The 27225-nt window shown below is 35.1% G+C and overlaps 1 protein-coding gene across 41 annotated transcripts in view; it reads right to left on the bottom strand.

The window, feature by feature from the left end:
- The window catches only part of Ptpn13 (protein tyrosine phosphatase non-receptor type 13), a 204996-nt gene that overhangs the window by 95354 nt on the left and 82417 nt on the right, over positions 1-27225 (bottom strand). For 38 of the 41 annotated variants that reach the window (XR_015440727.1, XM_021248832.2, XM_087185916.1 and 35 more), the window contains 4 exons: positions 19870-19935; positions 17425-17610; positions 12699-12786; positions 2338-2904 (listed from right to left, as the gene is read on the bottom strand). Coding sequence is in view for 40 of the 41 variants with exons in the window: in XM_021248832.2 (XP_021104491.2) it covers positions 2338-2904; positions 12699-12786; positions 17425-17610; positions 19870-19935 (907 nt within the window). In the remaining variant the exon portion in view is untranslated. The remainder of the gene's footprint in view (positions 1-2337; positions 2905-12698; positions 12787-17424; positions 17611-19869; positions 19936-27225) is intronic. The other 3 variants (XM_087185918.1, XM_087185913.1, XM_087185917.1) reach the window with 1 other exon arrangement.

The following is a 27225-nucleotide window of genomic DNA, read 5'->3' as shown; positions in this document are numbered from 1 at the left end:
TCAAACGAAGGTTCAAGTGTAAAAACAATTCACTAAATTTCATTAATTCATAATTAATTTACCAAATGTTAAGGAAAATAGTCTTCTGAAACTAAATTACACTTGAGAACATCAAAAATTATTTTATTTTTAGTATTAACATTTTAAGAAAAGATAGTGCACAACCTCTTAAATGTTGGAAATGCTCATCTGGATTGGTAAATATCTTCACTATTTAGACTTTTAGACTATTATGGTTTTCTCTATTTGAATCATTGAAGGTTGTCTTTTTTCACAATGGACAAAATTTCTACTTAATGTCTCCATGAGGGGTGCTCTTATGAAGCCTAGGTTACAGTACTTTTCCCATCCCAGCTACTGTGCAACACTAAACAGGTATGATACGCAACTTCTGAAATGGGAGACTTTTGAGCTAAGGAAACTGCCTACTCTTTATTGTCACAGTTCCCAACATTAAATAGTGAAATTTTGAATAAATTAATTTCTAAATTTTCTTCCTTTGCAAGACTTTCAAAAATCTTTTCAGATGAAGAATAGATACCACTACTTGATAAAGTTGGCTAGTGCTTTCGAAAATGCATGTTATAGTGCACCCCAGTGACACATGTCTGTAATCCTAGTTACTTGGGAGGCTGAGGCAGGAAGATTGCAAGTTGAGCAATTTAGTAAGTTCCTGTCTCAAAATAAAAATAAAAGGGATGGGGGTGTAGCTCAATCGAAGAGCACTTGCCTAGCATGAGTGAGGTCCTGGGATCACTCCTCAGCAACCCCCCCCCCAAAGTTATATACTACTATGGAAACCCATAATATCAATTAAGTATTCAATAATTTCCTTATGCTTCCAAACTTTTCACTAATTTGTTACTCCTGAATTGACAAAAAAATTACAAAGTTTCTTTTAAGTAAAGCATAATTCTTGAGTGATCAGCTCTGATTAAACTTAATAGAACAAAAGGCTTTTGGCAGAATTTTTTTTGGGGGGGGTACTGGGGATCAAACTCGGGTCCTTGTGCTTGTGCAGCAGGCGGCAAAACCACTGAGCTAAATCACCAGCCCCTTGGCAGAATATTTTAAAAGTAATCTATGAGTTGAATATACTATACTGGATCAATGACCTTAAAGATAAATATGATCCTTAACTACACTGCTCCTCTCTGAACTAGAAAGCATCGTAAAATGCCCTTTAATTAACTGTCACAAGGTCTGACTAGGAGGCAGAGGCAGTTATAAAACGTTAATCTTTAAAAGTGTACAGAAATAATTGAAAATTTTCTTGTTTTCTCTTGCATCTATACTAAACATAGGCTCTATTCCTATGTCTAGAACATAATTTTATTCCATTCAATATATTGATTTTTTTCATGAATCAGCTATTTTTTGAAATGGAGTGTTACCATAGAATAATAAAAATTTACCATTTTTTAAATCTATCTACTAGCTATTTATTTTTGTTTCTTTTGAGACAGAGTCTCATTGTAGTTCAGGCTAGCTTTGAACTCCATATATAGATTAGGCTGGCCTTGAACTTCGAATCCTTCAGCCTCAGACTCCTGAATGCTGGGACTGCGGGCATGTGCCACCATGCCCAGCTAGAATTTTTCATGCATAAAGTTATTTCATAAAATGCAATAATTTGTTTAATCACTCTAAATTCTTTACCAAAGTTAAACTGATCTATTTCTGCAGGCCTGTTTTCCAGATGGAATAACTTTAAGTTGAAGAGATCCACCCAAATACTTAAGTAAAGGTCTCACAGATACTAAAGGGGGGAACTAATTCAAATCTAGGCTGACTCTAAATCTATAAACCTTATCACTATGATTTTAGAAGTATAGATTCCAAACTATTTCAGACAAAAGAAATCTTATGCTCCAGGAGTGGTGTCCTGAAATGTGATTTTGAACTGGTGGTTATGGACCCACCACACCATCTCCACACCATTCTGCCTCCCCCAGATTGCTGATTCTGATTTGCTGGTCCTCATTCCCATGAGCCAGCCATTTCCTGAAGCCTCACACAAGAGAGTGCACAAGGTGGAAAACATGCCTCCTGCCCTTGAAAAGCTCACAGTCTGAAAACACACAACCCAATAGACCAAGAGAATATACAGTAATTGGAACCTGGCATGTTTCACAGGGATGACTTTGTAGAAGCAGAAATGGTGTCAAGGATTTTGGTGGAAGAATAAAAACTGACAGAAGAATTAAATGTAATCTGGATACAAAAGCTTGGCAGTGTAAATAAGACTTGTGGAATGATTTAATAACCGTTTATTTCAAAACACAATTTTAAATATTTCAATTCAATTCTTTCGCGCACACACACAGAACTACTAACCTTCTACATTCATGGCTTCTCTCAAAACCTGAAGTTTCTTCTGTCTCTCTCGAATTCTGTCCAGAGCACTTGATATTGCTGAGGGAGTGGGCAATTCTCGCGTATAACATACTGGATCCATTCTTTGAGGGCCAAAGATATCCAAGGCTATGCTTCCATCAGAGTATCTGGCCTCTTTTTTCCTAGGAGTAGTTGGAGTCCGCCCTGTGACGCCATCAGGGTGACAGCGCTGGTATCTGTTGATCTCTCCAGAAGAGAAATCTCTATCAGGAGAAGACAGCAAGTCCACAGATGAAGCCCAAATCTTCTTTTTGGGAAGCACATCAATGACAGGGACAACCTTTTTTTGTGGGCCATCGCCTTTGAGCTGGTAAGGAGTGCTGGTATTTTCAAAATCTTCATGTCCAGAATTATTCTCTGATGAAATGTTCTTGAAATAATCTTCCTCATCTTGAGTGTCTCTGATGGACAAAAATCCCATAGATTTACTAAGCCCTTTGTTAAGAAAGGTTTGATGAGAGAATGGAGCCTTGTGTATGTCTAGTACATCAGAAGTAGGGCTTCTTCCTGGAATGATAAGAATCTATCATGTATGCACAGAAGTTTTAGAAAATAAATTGGAATGTAACCCATTATTGACAATGAAAGCAGTGGTAATTTCCTAAATTCTATAAATGGAAGATCAGAGATGACATAGGATGATGAAGTAGAAAGACATGCTATGTTTGTCTAACTTTTCATGGTCCAATTCCCTCTTCTCCATTCCCCAGCTCATTTTTGTGGTGCTGGAGATCAAACCAAGAACCTAGAACATACAAGCATACTGAACTATACTCCCAGTCCAATGTCTGTTATCTAATAAACAGCATGTTGAACTTACTCTTTGAGCACCATTTTATTATCAAAGGTGAATTATTTAGGGAGGAATGGAGGGGTTGAAGGGAGGGCTGGGCAAGGGTGAAAAATAAGAACCAAGAGAGAGTATGTAAAGGTGCAAATTTCCAATGATGAATGTCATCATATTGTATACCTAAAATGTACCAATGATTAGAATGAATAATCGATAATGCAAAATAGGAAGAAAAGGTCCAAAGGGGTAGGGGTAGTGGGAGAGGCAGGGGAAAGGAAAGAAGGGAAAGGAAAAATGATGAGAAATGGAAAAAATGGAAATAAAGTCTTTGTAAATAGGGAAGGGTGGAGGGGGTGAAGGGAGGGCTAGGAATGGGGAAAAAATAAGAACCAAGATGCATCATGTAAAGGTACAAGTTCCCAATAAGAAATGTAATTGTGTTGTATACCTAAAATGTACCAATAAAAGAATTAAAAAAAATAAAAGGTGAATTATTAATTAGTTTTAAAACGGATAAAATTTGGTGATACTATTTGGTTTGGTACAATATTAATTATCTATGAAATGATTTGTAGTAATAATAGAATGTTCAATCTCTTCCTTTAACTTCTAAAGGAATAATTTAAACATACTACTTGAATATAAAAACCGAGTATATTATGGTCTTTTAAATAAATACATTTGAAGGGGAAACAATGAATTCTTGCTATATTATAGATATGAAAAAGATTATAGCATTTGGAATTCTGAAGTTCAAAATTTTATTAGAATTAGATATGTTTTTCAAACATTTTTATGGTGTTTGAAATCCAGGTAATTTAGTTACATTTAAATTATGAAAGAAACCAAATTTTTCTATGGCAAACCATCATGTACTAAAATAGTTTTTCCCTCTAAAACACAATGTATTAATTTCTGCCAACTGGAATAAAATACTAATTCTTACTTTTTCTTTAGATTTTGGAGTAGTTAAAACCAGTAACCCATTCTACTTGTTTTTAAGGCAGCAGTCCATATATGCTGAGAACCAAAAATGTCCATTCAGACCTTAATCTTGTGAACACACAGATTTAACAAAAAATCGTGTTTGTCCACCACTGAAGAACACAGAAAAATACTAATCCAATAGGCCATAAACATTGATGATCTCCCTGCTACCTTCTGCAACTTTTCTTTGATAGCCTGTCTGCTCTGCAATATAAAATAACTAAAACCTTCCAAGTAATAATAAATTGCTTATTCATGTACAGACCTTGATTATATCTTCTGAGTAACTATAAACTGATTCCATGACCACAAATTTTACTGTAAAAATGTTAGAAAAAATAAGTTCTTTTCAAAATGGCAACAACCTGCTTACTTGAGAATTAGATTCAAATACGATGCTTTACTTATGTCTCATTTTCCTCTAGAGCTACTCAAGCGCAAATATGAATAATATCCGTGCAGAGAATACCAAGCAATATGCCATACAACATGCAGACTGTTACAGACTCTAGCTTCTAATCTAATTTGAAAATTGGTAAACATGTTTATGTTATATATAAATTATATTATTAAATGAACCACATTTCAAAACAAATTACTTTAAAATTTTATTGACTAGAGAACTGAGATATTCTTGGAAACTGACAGCTACATCAATAGAATCAATAAAGACTGAAGAATCATAAGCCAAAGATGAATGCAACCATCTGCCTTCTTCTATTACTTTGACTACCAACAAGTAGTCAAAACTTGGAAAAATTCAAACAAGCAGGTATTTTACCAACACCATAAACCCACAGACAATCACTTTGGACAGTCAATACCATGTGTTAAGAGTAGATTCACTCACTTCCATTATGACTATTTTACTTTTCCTTATTTTCCAACTTTCTCACCTTAACTTTCTACTCTTTTAGCTGATGATCCTGTCTCATAGTCTACCAAGAAAACAGAAGCTGTCAGAAGTGCTTTCTAGGGCTGGGGATTTAGCTCAGCGGTTCTACCACCTGCTCCACCTGTACTGCAAGTGCAAGGACCCAAGTTCAATCCTCAGTACCAAAAAAAAAAAAAAAAAAAGAAGTGCTTTCTCATCTTTTCATGACTAATTCTACATACTCTGCAGATCTTTTCCTTGCTGTTGCAAAGGATGAAATTTCCAGCTAGTTGAAGGCCAATCTCCAATATATATTCTGGATTCCCATCTATTTTATCAAAGATTTAATTTTTTGGATTAACTTCTATGCTATCTGCTTATGCCTTCATTATTTCCTTTTTACTGAGTTACTTCCATTAACCAAACCAAGCCAAACCAAAACCCTCCCAAATTTATATTCTGACAACTCCCAAATTTATAACATTGACCTCCTCTGGAAGTTCCGATCTTCTATAATTGAACTTCTAGTATATTACAAAAGCACCTCAAACTGTACATGCTTAAAACTAATCTCTTGCTTCCCACAGCCAGAACTGTTTACTGTCCCTCGGCTTTTATTATTATTAGTGGTGCCATTATCCAGTGGCTTGCTCAAAACAGAAATACTGTATGGGCACCATTCTTAAATGTGTCATCTCTTTTAGGACCCCTATCATATTCATGAGAAAGTGCTAGTGATTTAAATTCTCAATGATATCTTAACTTCATGTGCTTATTTCCAATTCCACTGTCATCACTTTAGTCTGAATTAACACTATCATTTGGCTACAACGCTGCAGTGATCTCCAGACAGGCTTCCTGTTGCTTCTACTTTCTCATGCAACTATCCTCCATTCAGCAGCCCAAATATTTTTTTAAAATGTAAATTCCACAATGTGACAATCCTGTTTAATGAAACTTAAAGACATATTCTTGCATTTTCAAATCTAAATTCCTTTTACATTGGCCACTAAATCCTTTTTGGTCTTGTTTCTACTTCTCTAATTCAATCCAGGCTACAGATTTTTCTTCTGTTAAGCACTCTTAATACATAAGGGCCTCTGTATAACACATATGTTTCTGCTGTCCTGAATACTACTCCAGATTGTTCTCATGACCACTTGCTTCTCATCCTATAGTTTTATTTTAAATATGATTTTCTCAAAGAAATCTACCCTAACTTTACCATAATGTAAATAGATGGCTTTCCAAATGCATCATGAGATTATTCCATTTGAGGCAGGTAAATGTACTATTCTCTTTTAGGTCATTAGTATTTACTAACAATATACTAATGGACCATGGTGTCTTAAGAGAACCACTGTCTTCTCACTAGCCATATCAGGCCTAAAGCTAAATGCTAATTAGGTGGTTCTTGGATAATTCCTATTTGGGTTTTTATTGTTTTAGTGCAAATTAATTAGATATGAAAATATTTCCATACATATTTATTAAAAATCAGTAAGGTGTCATTTTAAATAAAGCAATATAAAACAAAAATTTATGTGAAAGTTTACAGTAACTTTGTTCTTTTTCTACAAAATATTAAAAATTAGCTATGGTTTGATTTGCTACATTTGAAAATCAAATTAATATAGGTAACTTAAAATCTCATGACAATTATTTGCACTTATAAAAGATGATTTTAAGACGTAGTTAAATTCTTTTCTGGTGTCCAATAGGCCACCAACAGAAAGCAGCTAGAAAAGAAGAAAGCTAGGAGAATAGTGATCTTCCTGAACAAACTGAACAAAGCTGAGGAAGTGTGAAACAAGATTCACAGTGATAGGAATACACCTGTCAGAGATGAGCTGGTAAAATTTTACGAGCTATGAATCACAAAAGGATAAAAGGAAGAAATAATATGGACGGAAAAAGAAGTGATGAGAAAGAGAAGCTTTGAGCTAAGTGCTAGTTTCTCTATTGGGTCCATTAGCCTAGGACTGCTTTTGTTTGCTTTTTGGAAGAAAAAGGAGACATATCTTTAGGTAGGTATCTAGGTATACAGTACACAAATGGGTTTTAGCTGGTACAAATATACCATTCTTCAATCAAGTATTCCTATCTCACAGAAGTATCACTGCATTTTATCATGTTAATGACACCATTACCTTCAACTAAACAACTGGCTATGCAATTGCTTAACCAACTCCTCACAGGTTGATAAAATTATTTTCTGCAAAAGGTTTCTTTATATAAAGGAAAATATATAGTATAATATAAAGTAGTAATTCAGTTCTGAAAATTACAAATCTTATTAAATAAAGTGAGCTGCTTTATGCTGCTAAAGACTAGGGAATAATTTCACTATTATAGGCACAGAAAATGGAAGTTCAAATATAGAACCTGGCCAGATGAATGCTGGGCTGGTATTTATTAAGTTCTACAACAGTGAAGATCATGTAGTGTTGTTAACATTAGGGCCATGTACTAATTCGTAACTGAGACTACACAGAGGGCAACTTATTCAACTGCTTTCTAAATTTCTCTAAACATGTGTTTGGGCTATTAGGATCATTTTACCTAATAAGTAATGAACAACACTGGAATCATTAAGTACATCTAATAGGTGTGCTTACTACCTATTGTGATAATAACAAATTGAGCTTATGCTTTTGCTGAAAGCAACACCATCAGAGCTACTCTAGAATGATTTCAGCTAAAAGGAACACATCTTGATATTGTCCTATCCTGGCACAGATTTCCTCCCACTATGCTCAAAGAACAAGTGCATTATGATACTTGTCTCACTGTTTAAAAACTGTCCATTGTATGGTCCATCTGTCATCACGCCCACTAACTTCCTCAATCCCACTCCCAAGTGGAACAGTAATGACCATGTCTTTTTTTATATTTCCAGTCCCTAATAAGATTGATTCCAAAAGAATGCTAACAGAATGGGGTCGATTACACAACCTTTGGAAACCTTTAAAATTTAATTTAGGAAGCATAATCTACTAGAAAGATTACAATGAACAGACTTGGCTTTAATACAAGCTTTCCTTCCATTCATCAGTGTGGGCAAGTTACTCAACAAAATGTAGATATAATTTATTCAGTCTTCTTTTCAGAGATGACAGGATAAATGAAATAACCCATATGAACTATTTTGAGCTCTTCTGAACAAGGGAAACATAAAATTCTAAATTTTGCCTCCCTTTTCCATTTCTGCTTTGTTTTCCTAAGCATATAATCATCTCTTGAGGGGGGATTTTTAAAAGTTCTTTTGAGAGGAAATAATAGAAACCAAGCATCAGAAGATCTCCCATAAATGTTTTAGATTTATCCTTTATTTTAAAAGTATCAGGGCCAGGGATTTACCTCAGTGGCTCTGCCGCCTGCCTCACAAGCACAAGGTCCCGAGTTTGATCCCTGATACCAAAAAAAGAAAAAGATATCCACTAAAAAGTATCCCAGTGGCACTGTGCCTGCCTCACAAGTGCAAGTTCTTGAGTTTGATCCCCAGTACCAGGAGTGGGGAGTATCACATTTTTCAAAATAGGAAAAATGGTGACTACAAGTGGATTTTCCATCTCTTGGGAGGCTCTGAGTTCAGAGAGTTTACAGATAACATTAAATTACATAAAATTATAAGCATTCAAATTTAAAATAAAACCATAAACATTTTCCTTTTAAAGAACAATTTTAGCATAACTTGCTAAAATCTAAATGGAAAACAATAAATATACATTAAAAAGCTACAGTAAGAGTTTTTAAGAATATAAACTCTTATTAATAGAATATATTGCATTTATTTTAAATTGGGAAAAAAAGTTCCTTGTATATTGTGCTTTAACTATTTTTGTTCTACTGATTAACATGACCCCTAATTGGATATCATCTTTCACCTCTCCCCTCACACATAGACCCAAAGATTCACAGCATCTCTTAGAAGTTAACTTCAAACCAACATTTCAGTATTATAAGAGGCTCCTCAATTCCCCATCTGTTCTCCCAAATGTGTTCAAGTGCATTAAAAAACACTTGATGTTATCAACAAACCCGAAGTTCCAAAGCACTATCATGCTGATCTGATTACGGTGTAGGTTCCACCATAAGCCTGCTTTTTTTCTGCTTATTGAAACCATTTTACCAGCAGTGGGAGTGTTAAGTAAATGAAGCAGGGCAGACATCTCACATGTTTAGGCTTTAGCTTTGTGAAAGAATTCAAAAGCAAGATATAAGAAGACACTGAAAGGTCGTTTACTAGTAGTTGAACAGTTTCATTAAACTTTAGCTGATGAGTGTTTTGTTCTATATTATATTTTAATATCATACAAACAAACAAAAAATAGAAACAATAATAAAACACTTCTCTGGTGAAAGAGACCATCCCTCCTACCCTTGCCAATTTTTTTTTTAAATATGTGTGTGTGTGTGTGTGGTACTGGGGACTGAACCCAGGTCTTCACACTGAACTACATCCCCAGCCCTTTTAGTTTTATTTTGAGATAAGGTCTTGCTAAGTTGGCAAGTTAAATTGCTAGTTTTAAGGTAACCTTACATTTACTTACTTCTTTTAATCTAATTCTGATATCTCAATGCCCATCTTGACATTTTCTTTACTGAACACTGTAGTAAGGATCCTAATAAACTAAAGATAATAGTATGCAACATTTTAGATTGATGCCCACTGAAGAGAATACTTTACTACCAACGTGGGAAGACAAGACTGCTTTGCTGCAAGTGATAACTGTGAGTTAACTAACAGTGCCCAAAACCAACACCAGTGTCCTAGAAGATTTCTTTTTCAAGAGATAATTTTTGTTTCAATCTTTAAAAACTTTTAAAAATAGCCACTATTGGCTGCTAACTGCTTCTACCCCCTAATGGCTATAATTGGTATATTTATGTTGATTTTTGCCTGTGAAATAAGGTTTTAAATTTGTAAAAGGTAAATTAAGAGCTTCAGTGAAGTAATACTATTGTAGAAAGCAATGGCTAAGAAGGTCTTAAGAATCTTTTTCCATTACATCTGATTCAAACAAGGCTATTAATTAAGAATTAAGGATCTCTCTAATGTAAAATAGGAAGAAAAGGTCCAAAGGGGTAGGGGTAGTGGGAGGGGCAGGAGAAAGGAAAGAAGGGAAAGGAAAAATGATGAGAAATGGAAAAAATGGAAATAAAGTCTTTGTAAATAGGGAAGGGTGGAGGGCGTGAAGGGAGGGCTAGGAATGGGGAAAAAATAAGAACCAAGATGCATTATGTAAAGGTACAATTCCCAATGAGAAATGTAATTGTGTTGTATACCTACAATGTACCAATAAAAGAATTTAATACAAAAAAAAAAGAATTAAGGATCTCTAATTCTGCTAAAAAATATAAACATAAAATCAGGTTTATCCTGAGTGACTAACTGCAATTCCTGAAAATTTTATTCTCTAGTGAAGATTTTATTCTCTGAGATCAGCACTAGAGAATAAGATCAATGGATAGTCTATTAAGGGTCTACTAATTTGTGGTCATTTCAAATACACCTTCATTATCTGTGTTTGGACAGTCTGTTTCTTTAGTTCTAAAATGGGAGAATAACTTAAAATTTAATAGATTAACAAATTGCTGTTATTCTTAGCATCAAGTTTCATTTTATATCCTACCTCAAATCCTAGAATAGTAAAGGGAAATGGATTTTTACCCCTAAGGCATAAGTATGGTAAAGGAAACACAAAAAATGATTTTAAATACGCTAACTGCCATCAAGCATTGTAAAAAGCAATTTAGACAAAGTCTAGCTTGCATTTTTTATCCACATATAAATAATATATGTATTAGAAAAGAAACTTCATCTAACCAGAAATTGATTTATCTTGACATGAAAGCTAAGATATTTTTACAGAAAAAAATCCTTATTCAAAGTAAGTAACATGAAGCACCAAAATGACAAGTGTATCATTAGAGAATCACTTCCTTAGAAACAATTTTACTGCTTTTCTTTGACTTCATAAGCAATTCAATTGTTTATATTATAGTCCTTGTATTGAGAGATGGAGTTCTGAACCCTACAAAACACTTGGTCCAGATAATCAAGTGTTTACTTTTCACAAAGAGATTTTTTCATAAATTTTTAAATAAGATAGCTAGTGATGATTGATCAAATTGAAAATCAGGCTGGGGATTTAGCTCAGTGGCTCCGCTGCCTGCCTCGCAAGCACAAGGACCCAAGTTCGATCCCCGGTACCAAAAAAAAAGAGATGTTTTTCCTTCCTTGGGCCGGGGATTTAGCTCAGTGTTTCCACTGCCTGCCTCGCAAGCTAAGGACCCAAGTTCAATCCCCAGTACCAAAAACAAACAAACAAACAAACAAACAAAAAAACAAAAATGAAAATCAGATGTTGGCTTTTCAATGTTTCATTAGATGGTATCAATTAGTCTTTTATTAGAATATACTTAAGCTCTCTTTATTTACTTCTCCCTTGCTCTAAAAGCTAAAATATTTCACCCACAAAATATTTCTGTTTTAGATTATCATGACTTTAGTATTATAAAAGAAAAGTTAAAAGAACAAGGATAATCATCAAAAACAAAAAAATCATTTTTAAATTAAACTAAGCCTGGCCAGGTGTTGTGGCACAGGCCTGTAATCTCAGTACTCAGGAAGCTGAGGCAAGAGGATTGCCTTAAATTTGCGGCCAGCCTGGGCTACACAGTGAGTTTAAGGCCAGCCTGAACTACATAGTGAGACCCTGCCTCAAAAAAAATTAATTACGCTAGGCCTGAAATTTAACACTGAAAATAAATTATCACAGAAAAATTCATTTCTATTTTTATTTCAAGTATTTTGGGGTTTCCATGCATTTTTTAAAAAATCTATATAATAATTACTATAAAATGCTATTGGCAATGCAAAACCACTATTCATCATTCATTTTTATTTACTAAAGCAGCATTTGATAACTTCAAGTCATGAAATCAATTTAATGATTGTGACTATCATTCAAGAATTAGAACAGAGAATGTGAGTGCGATGCTGATTACTGAAGCATTAATATTTATACTCACAAATATATGCGTGTATTTGTTCACACTCCCACCCCACCTCCGTACCGGGGATGGAACTCAGAACCTTGCGCTTGCACAAACAACCTTGTACTCACAACCTTGAGCTTGGTCACATTTTAAAATGCATTTTTGGGCCGGGGATTTAGCTCAGTGGTTCCAGCACCTGCCTCGCAAGTGCAAGGTCCAGAGTTCAATCCCTGGTATCAAGAAAAAAAAATGTATTTTAAATATAAAATAACATGCTAAAATAATAAATAATGTTATTGATAAAAACAATATCAGAAAGGAAAATAACTTACTATGGGAGTCTTGACTGTATTAATATTTTCTGCATAACTTCGGTGGATTTATTTATTTATTTATTTTTTGTACGGGGGATCGAACTCCAGTCTTTCCGCTTGCGAGCCAGGCGGCGGAACCACTGAGCTAAATCTCCAGCTATTTCTTAATGTAGCTAATATTTCTGTTTGTTCCTTGCCTCAACTTTGCATCCCATGTTCTAACTAATCATAGTCACAATTATTAGATTTCTAGGCCAGGTAAGTATAATTTCATAAAAGAAATAATAGAATGAGATTAAAGCCTAGAAGTTTCCTATTAATATACTCTTACCTGTTGGTAATCCTTTTCCTCTCAATCGGTCTCGAATAGCCTGGCTTCGATCAGGCTTTTGTTCACTGTTACGGGAAAGCTGATCCGTCTGTACATAGGTAATCAAAAATCAAGTTTGACAAAAGAAACTCTCTTTTGTTTTCACTGTAACTGTCTACAGAATGACACCAGTAAGACAATTTTTGGAGGGTATTGCACTGAAAGACTTAATACTATTACAAACAGACTCCACATCCTATTATAATTTGTATTCCTTGGATAAGATTTTTACAGCCAGTACTGGCCAACTCATCTTCAGGAAATTAAAACTCGAGAAATAATTACCAAAGAGTATTGCCAACTGGGAACATAATTAGCCAGATAAAAGTAATAGTTAAACTGAGTTGCTTTTGAAAACAGTAAACTTGAAGTGTCCATTTTTTTTTCTCCCAACTGGTAACTAATTTATCTTTGATTGAATTATAAAATTTAAAAATCAGATTATGGAATGATGAAACATTCTGCTGATTATAAGTATGTATTGAGAAAACTAATTTAAATTATTTTCAAAAATAATTTTCTAGATCTTGCCTGCCAGAACATTTGAGAAATGTTAAGTCTTTAAACTAACTGGACACATTGGTGGACAGCAATTAAATTTAAATCAATAATCTCTAAATCCCCAACAAAATATTTTAATAATCTTAAACATCAAGAACTTTTAACCAAGGATATTTATTTAAAATAAAGTGCATCCAGTTTGTAATAGCTAAAGCTTGGAAGCAGCCCAAGTGCCCATCAACTGGAAACTGGATAAAGAAAATGTGTTTTTTTTATAAAATGGAGTACTACTCAGCCATAAAGAACGAAAAACTGGAGTCGTTTATAGCTAAATAGATGCATATTGAGGCCATACTCTTAAGTGAAATAAATAAGACACACATGTAAATACCGAATAGTTTCTCTAGTGTGAGAAACTGATAGTGTAAACAAGAGTTAAAATGATTAAAATAATTGATAATTTGAAATAGGAAAAAAGGTCCAAAGATGAAAGAGTGAAGGGAGGGGAAAGGGCAAGGAAAAGAGTGAAAGGAAAAACTATGAGAAAAGAAAAAAAAATGGAAATGAAATCTATGAAAAAAGGGAAGGGTGGAGGGGGTGAAGGGCGCACAGGTAATGGGGAAAAAAATAAGAACCAAGATATATCATGTACAAGTACAAACACCCAATGATAAATGTAAACGAACTGTATACCTAAAATGTACCAATAAAATGTACTAATAAAATTAATTTAAAAATTAAAAAAATAAAATAAAATAAAGTGCTTCAAATTAGGTCAAACTTCATATTATGAAGGGTGAAAAGTTAGAAAATTAGTTTAATCAGAACAACCAAACAGAGGAGAAACATTAAGATATAAAATGGAAGAGAAAATGAAACCAAGTTATTTAAATCTACCACCAAGAGCACGCATACACACTTGTTTCTGCACACACACACACGTTTTAAAATCCCTACATAATTGAAATGTGTTTTACTATGAATTAAAAACCTGTGGAAGAGAGTATATTTGAAGTTCTAGCATGATTCCAACCTCTAAGAAGACTTGAGTGGAAATATTTTTGAAATAATGCTATCCTTTAAACTGCATAAATTGTTAGTCTAGATTACAGCATAGTGTCAGTGGTAGAAAAGATAGTGAACATTCTACATAATTGGGAATTCCTGCATTGAAGCAAATATTAAGAACAGCTGTTGTTATGTGAACAGTTACTCTATCAGTCATTGCTTTAGGACTTTACAAACTATGTTATTTAATTCTCAAAACAACATCATGTAGTAGTTACTATTATTCCTATGTTATATATAACATTAGAAATAGCAAAAAAAAACCTTCTAAGGACCTTAAAACAGCTCACCAATACTGAAATAATTATTTTCACTGCTATTCAGTAATATTAATAGATAGTATGTAATAATATTCCTATTTTGTAAATAACTAAAATTGAGATCAAAATATTACAAAATTGTAAGAACCAAGCAGAATAAGCTGTCCTGGTGATTTTTTAAAAAAATTCTATGCTAACTAATCTTAAGCAAGAATTATTGTTACTCAGAATGGATTTCACAGTAGTGAAAGACTAATTCATTCTATGAACAGTTGGGGATAATAACAGCCTCACAGGAAAGTAACAGCTAAAAGCACAGGCTTTGGGGTTGGAGACATCCAGGTCCAATTATTTCTCAGTCATTTATCATATGTGCAGCAAGAGCCAAGTTATTAAATCATTTTGAGCCTTAGTTTCATCATCACTAAAATGAGATAAAAGTATTTTAGGGTGGAGTTATGATAAAGAAATGTGATGAAGCATATAAATAGCAAACAGTGCCTGGCACAAAGTAAACATATCTGCTGTAGTTACTTCTGTCCAGGGGACTAGGAAGAACAGTGGAAGGGTGGGGGAGAAGTATTCTATTAGTAAAAATTGGCCTCTGTAAACCCAGGTTTTCCACATGCTGATTCCAGCTGACTCTTCTATTTTTCTCTCCCACAACAACCCCCGGCACACCTCATGCCAGACTTACTACTGCTCCCAAACACCTGCTCTTTTCCCATCTTACAGCAGGTATGCAGGTTTACTTTCCTCTGCTGAGATTACTTTCTATCTAGCCTACAAGATTTACCTCAAAGAACTATTTTTTAAATTGAGTTTTAACTTATAGCCTTCCCTGCAAATCTCATAGGTTTTAAAATTTTGCTGTTGTTTTTCAGAGCCCTATTTGCATTTTATAATTAAGCAAATAGTTCTATCTTAAAAGCACCAATATCAAATATTTTATTCAAATATGTCTCCTCTAGTACAAGTTTCAGACATAGATAAACAATAAATATAATAAACTGAACTAAATGTCAAATCTTAAAGGGATAGAGATCTTTTATGTAATATAGGTAATCATTATAGATGAGGTAATAAAATTCCTATGGAGGAATATTTCTTCATGGAAAGGCAGAAGAAAAAATATTTCTAGCAATTTTACTATAGAAGTAAAATCAGCAAAGAACACAAATGTTTTACAGAAGATGTGTTGTAATAGCAAGACCCCTGGACTCAAAAATAAGAAAATTAAATCCTAAAGCTATTTGGAACTCATCTATAAAGAAATAGTTTATAGATTATAAGTGTTATCATAGGCTTATTAAACAAAACCTCTAGGATCAAATAAGTTTGAGAAAAGTTTGGTCAGTATGCTCATCTCTCTTGAAGAGTCATACTACAGTCTAGTGTATTAAAGGTGCTGAGAATTTCTGCAGTGAAAATACATTTAATTTCCTTTAAATGTTTTTTTCTCTCAAGTCCATTTGATCACAGATTTAATAAAAATACATTTGCAGTAATGTGGGAAACTGGTCTGGATAAAGGGCTTTCACATACTTTTACTAGCTTTACCTTTGTTCAAAAAAAAAAGAAACACGTAGAAATAACACAAACAAATCAAAATAGGAACTGCTGTAGTTAAAAGGGTCAAAGGGCAGTCAAGAATCTTAATCACTTAGCCTCTACTACCCCATCCCTCACTGCAGAACTGCGAAAGCTTAAAAGGAGACAGTTTATAAGCCATTTGTCCAGAAGATCCCTGAGCCTGTTTCTTATCAACTACAAATTTATGGAACTTGGATATATTCTTCGAAGCCATACAATATCCTAGCTAAGATGAGGGAACTAAACTTCTTGAGATGAAGAATCAAGGAGAGGGCCAGGGATTTAGCTCAGTGGTTTCGCCGCCTGCTGCACAAGCCCAAGGACCCAAGTTTGATCTCTAGTACCAAACCTCCCCACCCCGCCCCCCCAAATAAAAGAAGCCAGGAGAAACCCTGTGTAACAGCAACAAATTTATAGCCCACCAAAGGAGAAGAAATTACCATGGGAAAGAGCAGATAAGGTTTAGATGCAGAGGAGATATGAAAAACCAAGGAGTATTCAAACTAGGCCAAACAGGATAGAAGGCAGGTGAAGGGATGCAGAGCAGAGATGGTACTGTCAGATACAGAGTTTGTTATTCTTGGGATTCTTCATATCCAAGACAAGAGGAAATGGAAGAGTCCAAGTCTTGTGGTCATCTGGCAGAAACACAGCATGGACGCTTCCAACACACCAAGATGCCAGTGTCCAAAGAAGATGGGAAAGGTTGGAAAAAAACCTTGCCAGGGATTTAGCTCAGTGGTGCCACCGCCTGCCTTGAAAGCACAAGGTCCCGAGTTCGATCCCTCAGCACCAAAAACAAAACAAAACAAAACAAAACAAAAATCTAAAGAATCCAGACAAATGAGTGGCCAAGAAGCAGGCATAAAGAAATAGGAAAGAAAAGGTATTTAAAATATTTCTAAATATTTTTCATGTTAATGCATTTTTCTCTAGGTGTTCACAATGATAGAATCACTTTAAAAGGTCTTTGGGAAAATACCTCGGAAGGCAAAAGCAGACACTTCTAGCTCAAGTTGCTGTGATCCTATGATGTCTTCTGGAATAAAGTGCTAAAGAACCCCAGCTCTCATAAAATGTAGGAGACTAAGCAACTGCAATAGTCTTCTAAATTTTAAGTATTGTTTCAAGTAAACAATTAACATTTGGATAATAAATTCAATTTCTCATTCCTAGTCTTCACTGAGAAAATGTTGCTTAATACAGTATTTTTAAAGAAAATTGTGATATGACACTAAATTTTTATATATGGAACTGTAGCTTACCCCAGAAAGATTTCCCAGAACCAGTTTTACCAACTGCTTCACATAGGAAAATGAAGGTGCACAATTGCTGTTCCTGATGTGGGCACTGCAAGCATCCAGGACAGTCCGAACAGAAACCCGAGCATAAGTAGTGTCCTCACACATTCCAAGCAATATACTGTTGAGATGATCTCCAAGCTTAATGGGCTGAAAATAAAGATAGGAAAAGCCATGTTAAGTATGAATAATCTTCTTTCCAATGTGAGAAAAGCCTGTCTATGAATCTTAGGAAACACAACAAGCATATTTCAAATGCACAGAGAAAATGAAATCTTTCCCTTCTAGCACATACATATTTTGGTGCATTTTACCATTCCTGGTCCAAAAAAATTAACAGAAGATGGTTAACATACATCTTCCCAGATAGGAAGTATTACAGAAAACAGCTGGGTTGTTTTGTTTTCTTGATGAAGAAGTGGAATTTTTTGATTATTCAAATATTTTGGAAAACAGTTCTTGCCTATATACCATTTGGGGGCAGTAAACTGTTTTCTAATATTCAATAAGATATAATACATTTTCTCTATATAAATATAATTTGATATTTCTACCATAAGGCGGAAGATTTCAGGTATTACAATGACTCAAGATCACTTAAATACAAGTTCTGATCTGGGGAAACAAAGAACACAATCATGTGAGATTATTTTTATTAGTTAACATAATTTTTGGAATATTATATCCAAGTGGCCAATAAGCATATTGAGTGGTCAACATCATTACTAAGAAATGCAAATAAAAATCACAGAAGAAGCCACAAAGGAACCGAAGGTACAGTTTATCAGTAGAGCAGAAGTTTGATCCCCAGCACTGCCAAATAAATAAAAGCCACTTTTCATCCAATGTATAAAGACTAATAATACAAAATACTGGTAAACAGTAGAGCAACTGGAACGCTCCATTGCTGATGGGAAGTTAAATGTTTACATCTACTCATGACCCTTTCAGCTTCTCATCCATTCAGTTATTTTTTCTTTTAGGTTGTAGCTTAGAGGGAGTGTCCTTCAAGAGACCCGCCCTGATTCTGCAATTCTAATCAGGAGCCCCAACTATTTTGCTACAGCCCTATCCATTTCCTCTAACATAGCATTCACGATGTGGCGAACTATTTAGCTGTTTATAACCTTCCCATCGATTCCAGGTGTGACCAACTGTTGTCTTAGTGTATAGGCAATGTCTTGATACAAGAAAGATACTTAATAAATATTTTTAAATTAATATGCAATATTTCCAAAATGATGGTTTCTGATCAACACATAAGTTTATATTTCCTATTTAATTTACTCATTATTGATACTGACTTTATTTCTAGTTATCGGAAAAGATTAAAATGTTAACTACAAACTGTGACCACATTTTACATGAAGTTTGGTCTCCTGATATATAACATGAACATTTCTAGTAATAATTTGACTTTCTTATTTATACTTACAGAACTGAAAGTGAGAAGAGATAGAAAATACACACTATTTTTCATGACGTAAAATTAGATCAAGTTAAGTTGAATCATCTTTCATGGATTTTAAGATGTTTGTGAGTTTAGGCTAAAATCCTTGTTACTTCTGATATTTAGTAAGAAAAAATATTTAGTTTTGGTTTTGACTTCTAAATACTTAAAATAAAACCCAATTTTAAATGTTATACTAGCTTTGAAAAAATAAAACTATTTCTAAATTTTCAATTACTACTTACTACTATGTTTATATTGACGTATACAATGATTCAAGAATCAGAACTATTTTAGAAAATAAAGACTAGAAGTGGCTCAATGGTCATCCAAGTCTAAGACCTGAGAAGGTATTATCCTGCACCTTCCGTTGCAGGGGTAGCAAAATATGATTCTGAATTGCTAAGAGAAAGCAGAAATGATGTTCTCTCATACTATCTGCTGACAGTAGAGTGAGGGCTACTATTATTATAATTTTGGTATCAAAGGGGTTCTACTTTCGGTGCAAGAATGGACCATCAAGGATATTTATAATCCTGCCGGGGATTTAGCTCAGTGGTTTCACCACTTGCTGCGCAAGAGAAAGGACCGGCGTTCGATCCCCAGTATGAAAAAAAAAAAAGATATTTATAATCCTTAGCAGTCATTAAATTAGAAGAAATAAAATATATTCCCATTTCCATGGCTATAATTTTTGAAGAGGCCAACTCTTTCACAGACTGAATTATTAAAACTTGAGTGATGACTGCTATAATTCTACGAATACCTTGAAAATAATTTCATTAGTATTTATACTGTTAATTCATTCTGAAAGGGTGACATTATTGACATGAACAACCAGTATAAAAATGTGGACATGCATACTAATGTGCTGTAATCCACAAGTACATGAAAGAACTTTTTAAAAACTGTGAAACTACACAAAGGTAAAAAGGATAACAAATGTAAAAACAACTTACTTGGCTCTGAGGTACTTCATGATCAGCCCCCCAATATAATGTCATTCCAAGAGAATAAATATGGATCTAGAAATAAATTTTTAAACAATCATTTTATGATAGAATAAAACATTTTGTAAGTACTATATTTTTTTATTTCAAAGAACATATGAATACAATTTGAGAAAAATCGTTTTATATTCTGCATGAGTTTAAAACAGAAAACAAGATAAAAAATTATTAGAATAGATCTTTTTTACAATTCTGAGCCCATTACTTGTGAATAATACTTTAAAAGCTTTTATTTGAAGTTTAGATCTTATTCAAATGGGAAGAGGACAAAGAGATGGAGGGAGGGGGAAAGGAGAAAGGGAACATATAAAAAATTAAAATGTATTATGTATATGTATCAATTCCCATGATGAATGTGATCACTATTTCTACAAACATGTACTCATAAAAATAAAAATTAAAAGTATAAAAAGCATAAAGTTTCTTCATCCAAATTCAACCAAATATGTATAGTCATTTTTCTCTTCTTTTACAAAATCTCAAATTTTAAGTTACTCAGTGCCTTGTATTTTTAATTTATCAAGGGAAATATTTCCATATCAATGGGTAGAGAACTTATCCATTTTTACTATTGCAAAGAAGTTTGTTGTGTGATGTAACATTATTTAACCAATCTGTTACTAAAGGGCAATTAAGATTTTTGCAAATGTTTTCTATTATAACTAATGTTTCAACAGTTTTAAGATGTAATTTTGTACATGAAAGTATTTCTCTTGGATTAATTCTGAAATTGTGGATGAACAGGCTAATCACCTATAGTTTTGATACATATTGTCACATTCAACTACATTGAAGTTTTATCATTTTGCATTTCAACCAGCAACAAGATTTGGATTTTTGCCAGTATAAAATGTGAAAGTAAAAGGAAATCTAATTGCAATTTTGCTTAACATTTTTTTCACGACAAATGTCTAGTGTTGGAAAAGAAGAAGATGCAGGATCAAAGTTTTCTTTTGTGTTGTTTGCTTCTTAAAGACTGGGGGGAAAACAACATATTTTTATGTGGATAGGAATGATCTTGCAGGGGAAGCTAGACATGCAGATGAGAATGGCAGCTGATGGAGGAAACTGTTGAGTAGAGTGGTGGAGTTGGAAGGTAAAGTACAAATGAAGGATTGGCTTTACAGAGGGGCACAGTCAATCAACTGGCGAGGAGGCAAAAGACAGGGGAATTCATGTGGCCAGCGGGTAAAGGGATGCTGGGAAAAGCCTCTTGCCTGATTCTTGTTTTGTTTTCTTTTGTTTGCTTCTTATGTAAGAAGAAGCAAAATTACCTGCTGAGAGTGGGGATAGTTTATCTTTTAAGTAATCACCTTTCCCTTTTCCTCCTAAGTAAGAGATTCACAGATAAACTTTTAGCCTATCTCTTATCAATACTGGATTCTTATTGCATACTTTTTTGGCACCAACCATATCTTGCTTTGTCTTATTTTCTTGCCTTTATTTAACACTACTTCTATTTTCTCACCATTATTTCTTAATTCTCTCAGTTAACTCTCTCAGGGGCCCGGGACTTAGCTCATTGGTTTTGCCCCCTGCTGCACAAGCTCAAGGACCCGAGTTCGATCCCTCATACCAAAAAAACCACAAAAAACCTCTCTCAATTCTTTAGAAATTATTGATAATATGTAATTCAAAGTGGGTACCATTCTCACAATCTCATAACATTTTAATATAATTTTTATATTGTCACCTGAATTATAGATTAGAAAAATGGATCTGCTTTACAAATATTTTCATGACTCCTAAATTTTACAAAGCAAAATTTTTTATAATAACCTTTAGTTTTTGTTTTCTTTCTTTCTTTCTTTATTTTTTTTGGTGGGTTTTTTTGGTATATCCTTTTATTGGTACATTTTAGGTGTACAATATAATGATGTTCATCATTGGAAATTTGCACCTTTACATACTCTCTTGATTCTTATTTTTCCTCCCTTCAACCCCTCCATCCCTCCTTATTTACAAAGACTTTGTTTCCTTTTTGCATTTTCTCATATTAATTCCATTCCCTTCTTTCCTTTCTCCTACCCCTCGCACTTCCCCTTTGCCCCTTTTCTTCCTATTTCACATTATCTATTGTACCTTTCAGTCCTAATTTACACTTTCAGTTTCTCACACTAGAGAATCTATTCTGTATTTACACGTGTGTCCTATTTATTTCACTTAAGAGTATTGCCTCAATGTGCATCCATTTAGCAACAAATGTCTCTAGTTTGTCATTTTGATGGCTGAGTAATACTCTATTTTATTAAAAAACCATATTTTCTTTATCCAGTCTCCAGTTGATGGGCATTTAGGCTGCTTCCAAGTTTTAGATATTACAAACTGTGCTGCTATGAACATGGGTGCACATATATCACTGTGGTATGATTCTTTTAATTCTTTGGGGAAGATACCCAGCAGGGGAATAGCTGGGTCAAATGGGACTTCCAGTCCAAGTTCTTTGAGGTATCTCCATACTGATTTCCACAGTGGCTGCACCAGTCTACACTCCCACCAGCAGTGGAGCAGGGTTCCTCTTTCCCCACAGCCCTGCCAGCATTTGTTATTGGTTGATTTCATGATAGCAGCCATTCTTTCTGGAGTGAGGTGAAATCTCAGTGTTGTTTTCATTTGCATCTCTCAAATGACCTGTGATGTTGAACATTTTTTCATATGTTTATTTGTCATGTCTACTTCTTTGTCTGAGAAAAGTCTGTTCATTTCAGATGCCCATTTTTGGATTGGGTCTTTAAATCTGGGAGGTCTGATTTTTTAAAGTTCTTTATAGATTCAAGATAGTAGACCTTTGTCTGAGGGACCGCTGGTGAAAATTTTTTCCCATATTGTGGGTTGTCTGTTCACACTGCTGGTGGTTTCTCTTGCTGTGCAGAAGCTTTTTATTAAGAAGAGATCCCATTTGTTGATTGTTTGCACTAGTTCATGGGCCACTGAGGTTTTTGTTCATAAAGTCTTTTCCTACACAAATGTCTTCAAGAGTTCTATCTAACCTCTGTTCCAGCCGATTCAGCATTTCTGTTTTAATATTTAGATCTTTAATCCATTTAGATTTTAGTTTAGTGCATGGTGAGAGATATAGGTCTAGTTTTAGTCTTTGGCAAGTGGAAACCCAATTTCTCAAGCACCATTTATTAAACAGGCTATCTTTCCTCCAGTCAAAGTGTTTGGCTCCTTTGTCAAAGATGACGTGGTTGAGTGTGTCTGGAGTTGACTCTGCATCTTCTAATCTGTTCCACTGGTCTTCAGATCTGTTTCTTTCCCAGTACCATGTTGTTTTTATAACAGTAGCTTTGTAGTATAATTTCAAGGTGGGGGTTGTGATACCCTCTGCCATGTCTCTGTTACCTAGAATTGGTTTTGCTATTCTGGGTCTCTTCTTGTTCCAAATGAATTTTTGGATTGTTTTCTCAAGGTCCATGAAGTATGTGGCTGGGATTTCAATTGGGATTGCATTGAATCTATATAGCAGTTTTGGAAGTATGGCAGTTTTCAATATGTTGATCCTTCCTACTCAGGGGCAAAGTATGTCTTTCCATTTTCTGATATCCTCTTCAATCTCTCTTTTCAAAGTTTTCAGAGAAGAGGTCTTTGATTTCTTTTGTTAGGTTGATTCCTAGGTATTTCAGTTTTTTGGATGCTACTGTATAAGGAATTGTTTGACCTATTTCTGTCTCAGTGAGTCTGTTGTTTGTGTAGAGGAAAGCTATTGATTTTTGTGTGTTGACCTTGTATCCAGCTACTTGACTGAATGTGGTTATTAAGTCCAGAAGACTTTTGGTGGAGTTCTTGGGGTCTTTTATATAGAGCATCATGTCATCTGCAAATAATGACAATTTGACTTCTTCATTTCCTATCTTTATTCCTTTTATGTCTCTTGTCTAACTGCTGTGACTAATGTTTCCAAAACTATATTGAACAGGAGTAGTGACAGTGGACATCCTTGCCTTGTTCCTGATTTTAGTGTGAAAGATTTCAGTTTTTGACCATTTAGTATGATATTGGCTGTTGGTTTTTCATAGATGCCTTTTATCAGATTGAGGTAGAGACTGTCTATTCTGATTTTTTGTAGTGTTTTTATCATAAATGCATGTTGGATTTTGTCAAATGCTTTTTCTGCATCTATTGAGATGATCCTATGGTTTTTGTCCTTGGCTCTATTGATATAGTGTATTACATGTACTGATTTGCATATGTTGAACCATCCCTACATCCCTGGGATGGATCCCACTTGGTCAGGGTGTATGATGTTCTTGATGATCTTCTGCATTCTATTTGCCAGTATCTTAGTAAGGATTTTTGAATCTATGTTCATTAGTGAGATTGGCCTATAGTTCTCTTTTTCGGTTGGGTCTTTCTCTGTTTTGGGGATCAAGGTGATGCTTGCTTCCAGGAATGAATGCGGGAGTACTGTTTCCCTTTTAATTCTGTTGAAGAGTTTAAACAGTAGTGGCAGTAGTTCCTCTCTAAATGTCTTGTGGAATTCAGCAGTGAAGCTGAATTTTTTTTTTTTCAGCTTGGTAACACATTTATTAGTTCAGAGTGGAAAGAGCAAGAGTCAAGCTCCTTTGAAAACCGTGTGTTTTGATTGGCGAGCTTCTAGCCTGCCCTCTCCCACTTCCCCAACAATTCATTCTATTAAGGCACTTGAGAAAAGGGGGGAGCAGGGAAGTCGCAGGCCAAAGCCTCTCAGGCTACCGGAGAGGGCCAGTTTGGTTCTGTTTCCTTCAGCCACAGCTGAGCAAAGAAAGCTGGTGTAGATCTCTGCAGGGCAGGAAGGCCACCCAGCCCCTCAAGCACTGGTGTCAGGCAGTGCCACAGAGGGATTGGTCATAGGGGCATGATTTTACATCAAGGTGTATGCTAACCTGTGACATAAGGAAGACACTTGATAGTAAGTAAGGCTTTGGCCTCAAAGGCCATGGCTCCTGCCTGCCCCTCTCTCTAGAAGAGTGCTAGAAGCTGGAGGATGCGGATGGGGGAACCCAGAGGTCCCTATATAAAAGGGAACTGACCATCAAGATAAGAAAGAGTCTGAGTCCTCCCAGCTCCCTCACTTCCAGAGAGGTTAATGCTTCGCTGAAGCACCTCCAAAGAGAGAGATACTGCCAATAAAAGAATAAAACATGCTCCCCAGAAAGACATCACCCAGGGAAGTTGGGGATCTGGGCTTTTCTTGGTTGGTAAGTTTTTAATTACATTTTCAATTTCATTGATTGATATTGGGTTGTTTAGAATGTTTAGGTCTTCTTCATTCAACTTTGGTAATCTATCTAGGAATCTGTCCATTTCTTCTGTTTTCCATCTTATTCGCGTATAGGTTCTTGAAGTAGGTATTGATGATCCTCTGGATTTCTGCTGGGTGTGTTGTAATTTCACCCTTTTCATTCCTAATTGCATGGATTTGGGCTTTTTCTTTCCTTTTTCTGATAAGGTTGGCTAAGGGTTTGTCAATTTTGTTGATTCTTTCGAAAAACCAACTCTTGGCTTCATTGATTTTTTGTATTGTTTTCTTAGTCTCCATTGCATTGATTTCTGGCCTGATCTTTATAATTTCCTCCCACGTATGAGCTTTGGGTTTGTTGTTCTCTTCTTTTTCTAGAAGCTTGAGGTTCAGCATCAGCTTGTTTAACTGGGTTTGTTCTGTTTTGCTAATATGCATATTCACTGCTATGAATTTCCCTCGTAAGACTGCTTTCATTGTGTCCCACAGATTCCGATATGTTGTATTGTCATTGTCATTTAATTGAAGGAACTGTCTGATTTCTTCTTTAATTTCCTCTGTGACCCATTGGCTATTCAGAACTGTGTTGTTCCATTTCCATGTGTTTATGAAGTTTTTGTGATTGCTTTTGCTATTAATCTCCAATTTCATGACACTATGATCTGATAATATACATTAACTTCAATTCCTTTGCATTTACCTAAATATGTTCTATGAGCAAGCATATGGTCTATTTTTGAGAACGACCCATGTGCAGCTGAAAAGAATGTGTATTCTGATTTTGTGGAGTGAAACACTCTGTAAACATCTGTTAAGTTCATTTGTTCAAGAGTTTGATTGAGTTCTAGTATTTCATTGCTTTTGTCTAGTTTATTTGTGACAATGGGGTATTGAGGTCCCCTACTACTATTGTATTAGTACTTATATGATTTTTGATGTCCATTAATATTTGTTTTATATAGTTGGGTGCACTAGTGTTTGGTGCGTAGATAGTTATGATTGTCATCTCTTCCTGTTGGATTGTTCCCTTTACAAAGATACAGTGTCCTTCTTTGTCTCTCTTAATCAGTGTTGGTTTGAAATTCACTTGGTCTGCAAAGAGGATAGCTACTCCTGCTTTTTTTCAGGTTCCCATTGCATAGCTAACCAGGCCAAAGAAGAGTAGAACTTCTGTATCATTTTGAGTGGGCCATGGAGTGCTTAGATATGTGGCGGGATATTAACCTGGATGTTTCTATAAGGGTATTTTTTTTTTTTGGTACCGGGGATCAAACTCAGGTCCTTGTGCTTGCGCAGCAGGTGGTGAAACCACTGAGCTAAATCCCTAGCCCTCTGTAAGGGTATTTTTGAGTAAGAGTAACATTTAAGTCAGTAGACTGAATGAGCAGATTGCCCTCCCTAAAGTGAGTGGGCCTCTTCCAGTCAGTTGAAAACCAGAAGAGAAGAAAAAGGCTTGCTGTCCTGAATAAGAATTCTTTCTGCCTGACTGTCTTCAAACTGAGACATTAACTTTTTTCTTCTCTGGATTGAAACTATTGTTCCTGGGCCTCAAGCCTGCCGGCCTTTGCACTGGAACCATATCAGAAGTTCTACTGTTCTTTGGCTTCTGGAATCAGACTGGATCTATCATTTCTCCTGGGCCTGTTGCTGGAGAATTTGCCCTGAAGATATTGAGACTGGTTAGCCTCTGTCACTGCACGTGCCATCTTCTTATAAAACATCTTTTTATACACATGTATCCATATGCAAGGGGTGATGGAAAAATACGGTGAATGTTTACAGGAAAAATTTATTATGTTAAAAGACATGTTGCCATTAATTACCCTTTAAAAAGGACCCCTTCTTTTTTGCCAAGATGGCACCAATGGCAAAGAAGGAAGGTCCTAGCCCTCCCAAAGCTGAAGCCAAAGCAAAAGCTCTGAAGGTCAAGAAGGCAGTGTGAAAGGCATCCACTGCCACAAGAAGAAGAAGAAGATCTGCATGTCACCCACCTTCTGCCATCCCAAGACACTGTGGCTCTGGAGGCAGCCCAAACACCCTTGGGAGAACGCCTCCAGGAGAAACAAGCTTGACCACCATGCCAT

The sequence above is a fragment of the Heterocephalus glaber genome, unplaced genomic scaffold, assembly GCF_053883595.1.
Source record: "Heterocephalus glaber isolate CG9 unplaced genomic scaffold, H.glaber_assembly_v1.0 deba00001503, whole genome shotgun sequence".
NCBI lineage: Eukaryota > Metazoa > Chordata > Mammalia > Rodentia > Bathyergidae > Heterocephalus > Heterocephalus glaber.
The sequence above is the reverse complement of the archived record's forward strand: the minus strand, read 5'-3'. Positions and strand labels throughout refer to the sequence as shown.